Here is a 13,356-nt window from a genome sequence, read left to right on the forward strand (position 1 = left end):
GTACAACTCATATGTGGACTATAGGTATGGTTCATATGGAAATATACTTTTATCAGAAGATATGACTATTAAAACTCATAAACAAATATAAAGCCATCAGCAAACATACATATACTAGGGATTCCTAGGAATCTGCACAAAATGTACTGTCAAAAGTCAATTCTGATTGCACTAAGTCCTTAAAAATGTTGCCTTTTTCTTGACCAGATATCTTTTTTGTCCTCTCTCTTCCTCTGTCTCTCCAACTCCCTGTCCTCCGCTACTTAATTCTCACCTTTCCCCTTCATTTCCTTCTCTTCTACCTCACAGCAGGCTCCACGTGAGCCTGTGACATAATTACCATTCTCCCAGGTATTGTGTTTGCTAATGTACCTATGCTATAGATAGTAAAGTACATGGCTAAATTTGTCCCATAATAATTTATTAAACAGTTGTCACACTAATAAATTATTTTTGGTTTTGAGCAATGAGTCAGTTCTTAATTAGTCATTATGAGGGAAGGGAGGGAAGTCAGAATTAACCTGAAGCTTCAAATTCAAATATAATTAATGTCTAAAAGCATTTTAAGTTATGTTGTATTTTATAATTATTTGATGATCTAAAGCAAAAACAATCCTCAAATAACAGCTTTCAGTCAAAGATACCTCCTTTTATTTATAAGAGTTTAATAATATAGTAACCTTAGGCTTTCTTTGAGATCGATTCTAAAAGAGTGAATAACATCATGATCCTCCAGAAAATTGTTTTTGAAGGAAAAAAACATAATTCACCTTTGCCCACCAGCTTGACAGCATAAAGTAGGTATTAACATTTTCGTCTCCAAATTGCTCAGCCACATAGAGTCCCAGAGATCCGTATTTGTCATATATATTTCTCTTTGACAGATCGGTAAGTATTGTGTGGGCGTTGTTGATTTCTTTAAACTTCTCAGCAGCAGCTGGATCATCTGGATTCTTGTCTGGATGGTGTTTCAGGGCCAATTTTCTTTTAAAATTAAAAAGAAGTGAGAAAAAGTGTTATTTGACAAGAATTACAATGATATTTTATCAGGGCACTATTTATTTGTACATCCTTTATACGAGCAAATACTGTTAAATAATGTTTCACGCTAATGTGGATTTGACTAGGCAAGTTTTCATGAAAAGTTGTCTCTTGTTTCTAACACGCAGGCACAATAGTATTGTTTCTCTTCTCACATCCTCAAAGGAATTCTCAGCAGCTGTGCAGTTGTTGAGTCTGAGACATTTTACTGTTGGCAAATAAGTGAAGTTTATTTTTACCTGTGAGCTCATCAGTAGTCCACCCCAACATGCAGAGGTCTTTAAGAGTTCCAGCAACAGGAACAATTTACACCAAAATTCCATTTAGAACTGGAAGAATTTTCCAGAATTAACAAAACTTCCCACCACATATTCTCAAAGTTAAACTCAACTATTGAAAAAAAATTCTAATATATACTTTTGAATAAACATTATGACCCCTTCACAAATCTTCCACAAATCCTAACTCCCTTTGTTTTTTCTGAGCAAATACTGTGACTTCTCTTGTATTCAAATATATGTTTGACTTCTTTTCAAATAGGTCTTTCTACTTCAGATAATCTGTAGAAATTTTTTTTTACTTTCTATTATTTCTTTTTTTTTATTAAGGTAGCATTAGTTTATAACATTATACAAATTTCAGGCATACGTCATTATATTTCAATTTCTGGGTAGGCTACATTATGTTTACCACCCAAAGACAAAAGACTGTCCATCACTGCACACACGTGCCCTATCACCTGTTTCGCCCACCTCCCTCCCCCTTTCCCTCTGGTAACCACCAATTAATCTCTGTATCTATGTGTCTGTTGTTGCTGTTTTTATCTTCTAGTTATGAGTGAAATCATAAGGTATTTGACTTTCTCCCTCTGACTTATTTCACTTAGCATAATACCCTCGAGGTCCATCCATGTTGTCAGAAATGGCAATATTTCATCATTTTTTTATAGCTGAGTAGTAGTCCACTGTGTACGTATACCACATCTTCTTTATCCATTCATCTGTTGATGGGCATTTAGTTTGTTTCCAAGTCTTGGCTATTGTGAATCATGCTGCAGTGAACATAGGAGTACATGTATTTTAACACATTTGTGTTTTCAGTTCTTTGGAATAAATATCCAGCAATTTAATTGTGGGTACAAGGCCCTTTCTCCTCTGTGGATCATAAAGCAATTTCTGAAGGGTGTGGCTATATGTTGTATTGCATTGTGTGTGTGTATGTGTGTGTTGGGGGCTGATTTGGAGGTATTCTTTATTCTTCAGTTACAGTCAAGTATAAAAAGGAACCTGTAAAATGGATATAAGAACCGAGCTATGATAGTCAGGCTCTGGCTGGTGGTCATTTCCCTCATTTGCCTCTACAGATGATTTAAACAATGATTAAAGCCACATTCAAAATTAAGTCTGTGGTATTTTTTCCACTTCAAACTCCATTAATTTTATGACTCTCTACCGGAAATTTCACATGGCCTCCCTAGTCTCCCTACTGTGCCCATATAGGTGTATGTAAGAATATACCTTAAGCTTTTGTCTATTATATTAGTTTAGATCAAATTGTTCCATTTTAATGTGCTAATCCATAAGTAGAGCATAAAAGTAAAGTAAACTTTGTAAATCAAACTACATGGTAAACTGAAAAAAGTCATACCTATTTTAGGAATTGAAGTATTACCGGTTAGGATGTAGGTGAATAATTAAGCAGCTCAGCATCAGGATGCTTAAAAAAGTACTAAAATATTTAAAAGTATAAATCATGGTGTATAGTCCATTCTAACTCTGAGCTCAGAATAATGAAAATGAATAAAATAATGATGGTTCATTTTAAATTTGTTTAACCAAAACATCTTCATCCTCCTTTTTGAGAGATGTTTAGAGTATCTATAAATTCTTACAGGTGGGACCATTGGAGACATGTTTTTTTACGTGCAGAATTTATGATGAGGTCTTGTGCTAATAGCACAAAATGCCTATTTTGTTGCTTTTTATCATGACAATTTATTGTCATTTTATAATGTTTACTATATGCCAGAACTATTGTAAGCATGTTGTAAATATTAATTCATTAATCTTTACCACATGAGGTGGTATTATAATGATCCAATTTTATAAATAAGGAAATTTAGCCACCAAGAGGTTAAGTAACTTGCCCAATGTTACACAGCTAATAATTAGAGCCACGCTTTAAACACAGGCAATTTGACCCTGAGCACATGCTCTTAACCACCACTATGCTGCCTCCTATATTTAAGTTTAAAAAGTAAGGCACACAGAATGTTAGTAGGCCATGTAAGGACTTTAGTTTTTGGTCTAGGTGACATGGGAAGCCATTGGAACGTTTTGAGAGGAAGAGTGGTGTGACCTGACTTTAGTTTTGGAAGGATCCCTCAGTCTTGGGGAGGACAAAGGCAAAGGCAGGGAGACTGTCTTAGGAGAAGTTCTTGATGCTTCAGACCAGTGTGCTCGTGGAGGATACAGAGAAAAGTGGTTGGAGTCTGGGTGTATTTTGAAGGCTAGCTAATGGATTAGACATGGGGTGGAAAAGAAAAGAGGAATCATGGATGGCACCAAAATTTTAGCCTGAGCAACTGGAAGTTTGGAGTACTATATAATGAGATAGTAAGAAGTTTTGTTGGAAGTAAAGAATGGTTTGCTAGGATTCAGGAGTTCTGTTTTGGACATGTTTGAGATGCTTACTAGACTTCCAAGTGGAGAGATGGAGGTTGACAGATATAAGAGCCTTATGTTCAGATGAGAGTTATTGTGGGAGATGTACGTTTTGGAGTTCTTGGCAGGTAGGTGGTGTTTAGAACCATGGAACTGGAAAAGATTCCCAAGAGAGTGGGTCCAAGAGAATTCCAAGGACCGAGCTTTGGGAAGAAGAACCAGCAAAGGAGATAAGAAAGAAAGACCAATGATGCAGAAGGAAAAATCTTGAGAATATGTGGTCTTGGGATCCAGGTAAACAACGTATTTCAAGGAGAGTGGTCATTTATGTCAATTGCCGCTGACAGGTCATGTACGATGAGGACTAAGAACTGACCACCAGGTTAGTGATATGGAAATCTTTGGTGACCTTGACACACACATACGTATAAATACACACACATGCACACAAACACATACACATATACACATAAATACACAAGCACACATATATACATACACACACACACAAGCAGACAATTGTATATATATCTGTATATAAGAAAAAGAAAACAGAAAAATAAGGAGAAAAGAAAGGAAAATGGTAGGTTAGAACCACGCTTAACAGTGCTTATAGCCACACATTGGGATTATGGGTGATTCTTTGTGGGTTTTTTTCGCTTGTTATAAAAAATATACATATTACATGTGTGGTTTCTTTCCCTGAGCATTTTAAAGCTCCGACCACAAATTTTGTTCTCTTTTAATAGCTGAAAGTTTAGAGTTTTCTCCCTTAAATGACCCATTGCCAAATGAGAGCAAGGAAAAAAAAAAGAAGCAAGCAAGAAGAAAAGTCCTCAAACGACAATGATGCAATGACTATCATCAAAAAGCCTCAAGTGGATTCTTTAAGCACGTTAATTTTAAGGATACAATATTCCTGGAAATCTCACTCCATGCGCTGAAATACAATTGCAGCACTGTTCCCTACTAGTTCCACAGATCACATCCAGGCCAATCAAATGCAAGGGCTGTTATTTCTGCCTTGAATGAAAGAAATCCCTGGACAATGCCTCTTTATATATATTTTCTTGTTTCTAGGGTTCAATTGTAGACTGATACACACTGTCCAAGACTTAGCCAGAGAAGCCTGGCTTCTTGTCATATTTTAAGCTGCTTGGATCTGTGTCAGCTCACAAGGGCAGATGCACTCAACCATTTATCACAGTCCTCCAACAATGGAGTTGGCAAATTCAGAGGGCTGGAGCAACTCCATTTGCAACAAATCCAATTCCTGGTTGTCAGCAGCATTTTGACTCCTCTTGGCAGATACTTTTGGCTCTGAGGAATCCTCAGGAAATATGGCTAGCAGACGCAGCTGCCAAAATTACACAATTGCTCAAGGAGGTAGTTGATCAATGACCCACTCCCTTGGGAATTGTCTATACAGCAAAAAAAGACATATGGAATTTAGGGTGAAAGGAAGTGCTTGGAGTACATTTAAATGTAATATTCACCTATTCATTTTAAAGATCTTTCTTATAATTTCTCATTTTATGCTTAAAAGTGACATATTATTCAACTAGAATGTGAACCTTTAATTCTAAATCTCTCTATACTCTCATTTACTTGTTGATCTGGTATGGCCATAAATAACACTGGAAATATGCCTCTAATTTCCATTTTGAAATCCAATGACAGCTGTCAAATGAAATGTATAGTGAATCCAGTGAATGGCAGGTAAGATAAACATGGGGTTTATAGTTGTAATTACCTAAGGCCTCTAAGATCTACCTATTTTGAAGCAGTGGAATTCTAAGAATTGTAATGTTCTGCCCAGTTCTCTTCCTCGCCCCATCTAACACTCAGATAAGATCCACCTACTACTCTCTACCAGTCTCTGAGTCACCTAAGACCCGATTCTGACCATGTTATCTCAGCCCTAGACCAAATCCATCTCCATGGGGCTAGAATGTCAGAGGAGACCTTCTTGTTTGGGAAGGCTGGGCTCTGAGCCTCAGGGAACTCAGTACCTCCATGGCATGGGTGTGTCTATAGCTGCCTTTCTCCACTCAACACATTTTCAACTGCTTTCGCCAATAACATCCTGTTACTTCCTGTTTTAAGATTTCCCCATTGCTGTGTACTTTCTGCTAACCTCCCTAAGCCACAGTTTATTGCCCCTCCAAAGTCCCAGAAGAAAGCCACCCGCTGTCTACGACAAAAGAGTAGAAAATGGAGGGTGAAGCAATGATTTCTTCCTATATAGTAGAAAAGTTAAAATTACCTTCATGGCAGAGCCAGCGTCTACTGCAAAGGTAGCAAAAGAAAGCAAATTCTGAGCTAATATTAGATATAGACTATTCTTTCTAGAAAAAATTGGCTATGATGGAAAGGAGACTGGTGGTAGACAGGAAAATGAACTGCTAGAAACCACAGTTTACAGGTGAACACAAACCCTCGATTAATAACCCCTATGTGTATGGCAAGTGTTGGAACTATGGAACCTGATGGTGTGCTATACTACTGGATGTTCGCTGGAACTCCCATGCCCACTTGGACTCAGGCAACACCCAAGGGAAAATATGAGGAACCAATATATGGGTTCAGTGCATGTCTCCCTGACATTTGGTATTGACAGACATTTTGATGTTTGACAATCTGGTGGTTTGTATATATACCCCTTTGTGGTTTAATTTGCATTTTCCCAATTACTAATGAAGCTAATATATATGTCATTTGGAAATCCTCTAAGGGCATATTAGTCTTTTACCAGTTTTTAGTTTGATTTTTAAAATTAATTTGTAGGATTTAAAAAACATACATATTCTGTATATGAATCTTTTGTCAGTTATATGAATTATATATATATTCTCCCTTTCTGGGGCCTTTTTGTTGTTGTTAGTTTCTTTATGGAATCTTTTGATGAATGGAAATTCCTAATTTTAATTTAGTTGAGTTAATCAATCTTTTCCTGAATTCAGGAACATATTGTCCTATAAACTCTATAACTCTAAAATCTTTATAGATTTGCCTTTCACATGAAAGTCAATGGCCCATTTGTAGCTGACTTTTTAATGAGGTGGAAGGTAGGCATCCAATCTCATTTTTAAAATATAGATATCCAACTGTCCTAGCACCATTTATTAAAAATGGTATCCTTTCCCTGTGTTTCTAGGCTATCTGTTCTGTTCCACTGGTCTATTTGACTGTTTCTGGGCCAATAACAGTCTTACACAGATACCTTTAAAATATGTCTCAGTATCTTAAAGAGCAAGCTCTTCCATAATGTTGTTCTTCAAGAGTTCTGTGGATATTCTGGGACCTCTGCATTTCCACATAAATTTTAGAATTAGCTTGTCGGTTTACACACACACACACTCTATTGGGATTTTTATTGCAATTGCATTGACTCTTTAGATTCATTTGGAGATTGACATTTGTACAATATGCCCTCTTCACAATTTGAGACTTGCCTTATGTCTCATTATATGTTCAATTTTTATAAATGTTCCATATGTACTTTAAAGAATATATATTCTATACCTATTGGGTGCTTTGTTATTATATAAGAGCATCATATTTTGTTTGCTAACTTTTTTTGTTCAAATCTTCTATATTCTTAGCCATTTTACTGATCTATCAATCAAGATATGTTAAAATTTCCCACTATGAATATAGGTTTGCATATTTCTTCTTATAGTTCTGTCACCTTTTGCTTTGTATATTTTAGGTCATGCTAAATTCATGACTGTTATATATTCCTTGTGAATTGAACTTTTATTATTATGAAATATACCTCTTTATCTGTAGTAATACTTTTTGTCTTTACTTTGATATTGATAAAGCTACACCAGCTTTCTCTGGGTACACATCTACTAGAACATATTTTTCTCTCCTTTTATTTTCAAATTTTCTGTATCCTTACATATTAGATGTGTCTGTTGTAAGCACCATTTAGTTTTGGGTTTTTTATTCACAACGACAATCTTTTTCCTTTAATTGAAGCATTTAGTTTATGTTTATTTTTAAATATAATTATTGATGCATTTCAGATTAAATCTATTACTTCATTATGTTCTTTTGTCTCATCTAAAATATATTTCCTTTCCTCTCCTTTCTTGCCTTTTTTGTATTGATTCTTTTTCATTATTCTACTTTTTCCTTTATTACTTTGGAAATTAACATTCTTTTATTATTCCTTTTGGGGTTCTCCTAGAGGTTACAGAAACCTTGATTTACCAAAGTCTACTGTCAAGGTACTTTTGTCTTCCTCCAAGACAATATAAAAATCTTAGAACACGGACACTATTACTCTCCTAAGTGTTGTTGGTAGCATGTACTTTAATTCTCTAAATCTCTTAAGCCCTCAAGAATTATTATTTAATACAATTAATATTTAATGATATTTTATACAGTTAGTATTTGTGTACATTTACTCACATATTGTCCAATTTTATTGCCTTTAGTTATTTTCTGCATCTCTGACCATCCATCTTGGATCGTTTGCCTTCTGCCTATGAACACCCTTTAGTATCTCTGTTAGTGAAGATCTGCTAATGATTAATTCTTAAAGTTTTTGTTTAGCTTAAAAATGTATTTATTTCATCTTCATTTTTGAAGGGCATTTTCCCTGGATATAGACTTGTAGGCTATCAATTATTTGCTTTCATCACGCTCAAGGTTTCAGTCCATTGTCTTCTGGTTTCCATTATCTCAGTGGAAAAATCTGCTGTAAATCGAATTGTTGTTTTTTGAAGGTAGTCTGTATTTTTTCTCTGGTTGCTCTAAAGGCTTTCCATCTTTGGTTTCAGCAGTTTTTCTGTGATGTGCTTGGCTGTAGATTTCTTTCTTTCTTTTTTGTTTTCGTGAGGAAGATTGGCCCTGAGCTAACATCTATGCCAATCTTCCTCTATTTTATGTGGGATACCACCACAGTGTGGCCTGATAAGCAATGCTAGGTCCACACCCAGGATCCAAACCTGGAAACTCCAGGCTGCCGAAGTGGAGCACACGAACTTAACCACTACACTACCAGGCTGGCCTCTGTAGATTTCTTTTTATTTATTCTGTTTAGCTTTTACTGGGCTTCTGGTATATACGGATTGATACCATTCATGAACCTGGAAAATTCACATACATTATGTTTTCAAATAGTTTCCCCTTCATTCTCTTTCCACTCACCTTTTCAGACTCCAGTTGCATTTATCTAAGATCTTCTTAATGGATTCTCTATGTATTTTATCTTCTTGCAGTGTTTTCTATCCTTTTGTAATTCTCTCTATTTTCTTCTGGCCTAACTTCCAGTCAGCTCTCTAACCTGTTAAGCCCTATCTTTGAGTTTCTTGAGTTTGGTTGTATTTTTTGAGTTGTAAAATTTATCTGTTCATTTAAAAAATCTGAAATGCCCCTTTTCATAATTTTCAATTCTCTGTGAAAATTCTCAATCTTTTATTTTACCTTCTTGATCATAGTTATTTTAAAATCTGTTTCTGATAATTCTAATACCTGAGGTTTTCCATGGTTCTGTTTCTAGTGGCTCATTTCTGCCAATTCTTGTTCATGTTGTCTTGACTTCAGTGCTTGATTATCTCTGTGTGCCAGATACTGTATTTTACAAAATTTTAAAGACTGTGACATATAGGAAAGTCTTTAAGAGAGTAAATCCTAAGAGTTCTCTTCACAAGGAGAAAATTTTTTCTTTCTTTCCCTTATATTGTATATGAGATGATGGATGTTAGCTGAACCAACTGTGATAATCTTTTCACAATATATGTAAATCAAACCATCACACTGTATACCTTAAACGTATACAGTGATATATGTTGATTATTTCTCAATAACACTAAAAGAAAAACTTTTAAAGAAATAATCAGAGGACGAAGAAGATATTATCTTATACCAGAGAGCATTTTTATTTCCTACTTTTAGTGTCTGGAGGCACTTGCAAAACTGAGATCATCTTAATCCAATATTAGGGACTGAGATTTTCTCAGACACTCAGATGGCTCAAAGTTCAGTTACAGTCCATACAACACTGGTGTTTCCATTATTTATTGCTGTGTAACAAGCTACAGTAAAATTTCATAGCTTAAAACAACACACTTTTTATTTATTTGCCTACAATGTTGCAATTGGGTAGGGTTTGGTGGGGATAGTTTTTCTCTGCTCTGTTTGGCTTTGGCTGGGATACCTCAGTCGGAGCTGTGGGATCTGTTTCCAAGATAGCTTCACTGACCTACTGGTAAGCTGGTGCTGGCTGTGGCTGGGAGCTCAGCCAGGGCTGTTGTCTAGGGACTCTGTTCTCCTCCTTATGGCTTCTCCACATGGCTAGGTGAGGTGCCTCACAGCATGATAGTCTCAGGGTAATTATATTTCTTAAGTAGTGGCCAGCTTAAACCAGCTTGCAAAAGCAGAAGCTTCTAGACTTTTTTAATGTTTAGGCACATTACTTTTGCCACATTCTATTGGTTAAATTAGGTCAGAGAACCAGCCCAGATTCAAGAGGACTACACAAGGACATGAATACCAGGGAAGATGATTTATGGAAGACCACCAAAGTAATTGTCAGTCACAGATGGTTTACTGCCCTTTCTCCTTGGGTGAAGCACTTCAGAGTCTAAATAGAATTGCAGGATTCCCATTCTTGTTGGACCAGGGTCCAAGTTTTTACCCCCTTCTGTAGAGTCCTGCTCATCCTCTCAGCTTCTCTTTTCCCATATCATGACCTAGTTGGTAGTAATTCTTTTTTTTTTTTTATTGAGTTAATGATAGGTTACAATCTTGCGAAATTTCAGTTGTACATTAATGTTTGTCATTCGTGTTGTAGGTACACCACTTCACCCTTTGTGCCCACCCCCCACCTCACCTTTCCTCTGGTATCCACTAAACTGTTCTTAGTCCATAATTTTAAATTCCTCATATGAGTGGAGTCATACACAGATTATCCTTCTCTAGCTGGCTTATTTCACTTAACATAATTCCCTCAAGATCCATCCATGTTATTGCAAATGGAATGATTTTGTTCTGTTTTACAGCTGAGTAGTATTCCATTGTATATATGTACCACATCTTCTCTATCCATTCGTCTGTTGATGGGCACTTAGGTTGCTTCCATGTCTTGGCTATTGTAAATAATGCTGCAATGAACATTGGGGTGCATAGGACTTTTGGGATTGCTGACTTCAAGCTCTTTGGATAAATACCCAGTAGTGGGATGGCTGGATTGTATGGTAGTTCTATTTTTAATTTTTTGAGGAATCTCCATACTGTTTTCCATAGTGGCTGCACCAGTTTGCATTCCCACCAGCAATGTATGAGGGTTCTAGTTGGTAGTAATTCTTTACTCCCAAATGCTTTTAAGATGTATATATAAAATATAGTTTTCTTTCAGTTTTTTTAGTTGTTCTTAGCAAAAGGGAAAACTGGTACAAATTACCTGATTCAGGTAATTTGAAACTCCTGATTCAGAAGCCCCTGGTTATCTTTTATGTTTATGTTTTCTTCTTTCAGGTAATGATAATTCCACAAAAGGCTTTATACCGCTTTTATATAAATAAGCCAAAGATCACCTCTGTTTATTGACCCATATGTTGTTTATTTCTTTGCTGCAGGCTGAGACCCATTGACTCAAAAGCCGACTGGTACCAAACTCAAACTTTTGCATATTCCATTATTTTGAAAATAGCCCAAACAAGCAGATTGTTAACCATTTAGAGCCTGTCTGCTTTATATACTTGTAAGACTTCACCCCACACTTGCTGGCCATTGATAAGATGGGCTTGCAGTTATAAGAATCTAAGCTACTCAAAATGGATTAAAGACTTGGATGTAAGACCCAAAACCATGAAACTTCTAGAAGAAAACATAGGCAGTACGCTCTTTGACATTGGTCTTAGCAGCATGTTTTCAAGTACCATGTCTGACCAGACAAGGGAAACAAAAGAAAAAAATCAACAAATGGGACTACATCAAACTAAAAAGCTTCTGCACAGCAAAGGAAACCATCAGCAAAATGAAAAGACAGCCTAACAATTGGGAGAAGATATTTGTAAACAATATATCAGGTAAGGGGTTAATATCCAAAATATACAAAGAACTCATGCAGCTTAACAACAAAAAAACCAACAACCCAATTAAAAAATGGGCAAAAGATCTGAACAGAGATTTCTCCAAAGAAGATATACAGATGGCCAATAGGCATATGAAAAGATGCTCAACATCATTAGCTATCAGGGAAATGCAAATCAAAACTACAATGAGGTATCACCTCACTCCGGTCAGAATGGCTATAATTAACAAGACAGGAAACAACAAATGTTGGAGAGGATGTAGAGAGATGGGAACACTTGTACACTGCTAGTGGGAGTACAAACTGGTGCAGTCACTATGGAAAGCAGTATGGAGTATCCTCAGAAAATTAAGAATAGATCCAGCTATCCCATTGCTGGGTGTTTATCCAAAGAACTTGATAACGCAAAGGCATAAAGATCCCTGCACCCCTATGTTCATTGCAGCATTATACACAATAGCTAAGACTTGGAAGCAACGTAGGTGCCCATCAAGGAACAAACGGATAAAGAAGATGTGGTATTTATACACGATGGACTACTACCCAGCCATAAGAAATGATGAAATCTGACCATTTGTGACAACATGGATGGACCTTGAGGGTATTATGCTGAGTGAAATAAGTCAGAGGGAGAAAGTCAAATACCATATGATCTCGTTCATAAGTAGAAGATAAAAACAATGACAAACAAACACACAGCAATGGAGAATGGATTGATGGTTACCATGGGGGAAGGTGGGGGAGGGCAAAAGGGGTGACTAATCACATGTGAGGGGATGGACTATAATTAGTTTTTGGGTGGTGAACATGATGTAATCTACACAGAATTAGAAATATACTATGATGTACATCTGAAAGCAATATGTTATAATCCAATGTTACTGCAGTTAAATAAATAAATAAAGTTAAATTTAAAAACAAAAAGACAAAAAAAGAATCTAAGCTGCTATGGCCCTTTGGAGTTCTCTGACTCAAAGACTCCCCACTATGCTCCTGAGTGACATCACCTAGACACGTAAGCCCCCTTCCCAACCCCTCCCTCCCCTGGAAGTTCCCTTGCCCTCCTCCCCTTCTGAGGGTGGCCTCAAGCCTCTGAATGGTCTCATGCTATGAGGGACATCCCCCGTCATGCAATCCTGTTCAAGAACCACCCAGTAAAGCTTCTTGTGTGTTACTGGCTCTCATGGTCATATCTTTTTCTTTGATCAGCCCCCAAATCTCTCAAACCCCCTATAACCATTTCATACATTTGTAGACAGTACAGTTTCCTTCTCCACAAGAAGCTTTAATACAATATGCTGCTGAGAGAAAGCTGGAATGAGAGTGTTAGTGGGGCTCAAGGAAGCAGGAGCCACTGGGCCAGGATCAGTAGAGTCAAGGGATAGAATAGCAAGGTCAGGGCACCATTTGGCTTCAAACTGCAAATGGTGATTCCAATACTACCCCTGCTGTGTAATTATTTCTGAAATACCTGCTAACATAGTGTATGACTTACATACTTTGACCACCAAGGCCTTACCTAGAGCCCTCCAAAGGCCACGTTACACAGCCCTATGATTTCCTCACGTTTACAGATGGAATATCTTAGCAGCTCACCACAGC

The 13,356-nt window shown here is 36.7% G+C and overlaps 1 protein-coding gene across 5 annotated transcripts in view; it reads right to left on the minus strand.

The window, feature by feature from the left end:
- The window catches only part of DNAJC5B (DnaJ heat shock protein family (Hsp40) member C5 beta), an 88,541-nt gene that overhangs the window by 20,039 nt on the left and 55,146 nt on the right, over positions 1-13,356 (minus strand). For all 5 annotated transcript variants that reach the window (XM_005613089.4, XM_023648526.2, XM_014728010.3 and 2 more), the window contains one exon: positions 771-984. In XM_005613089.4, the coding sequence (XP_005613146.1) occupies positions 771-984 (214 nt within the window). The remainder of the gene's footprint in view (positions 1-770; positions 985-13,356) is intronic.

The sequence above is a fragment of the Equus caballus genome, chromosome 9 (genome assembly GCF_041296265.1).
Source record: "Equus caballus isolate H_3958 breed thoroughbred chromosome 9, TB-T2T, whole genome shotgun sequence".
Lineage (NCBI taxonomy): Eukaryota > Metazoa > Chordata > Mammalia > Perissodactyla > Equidae > Equus > Equus caballus.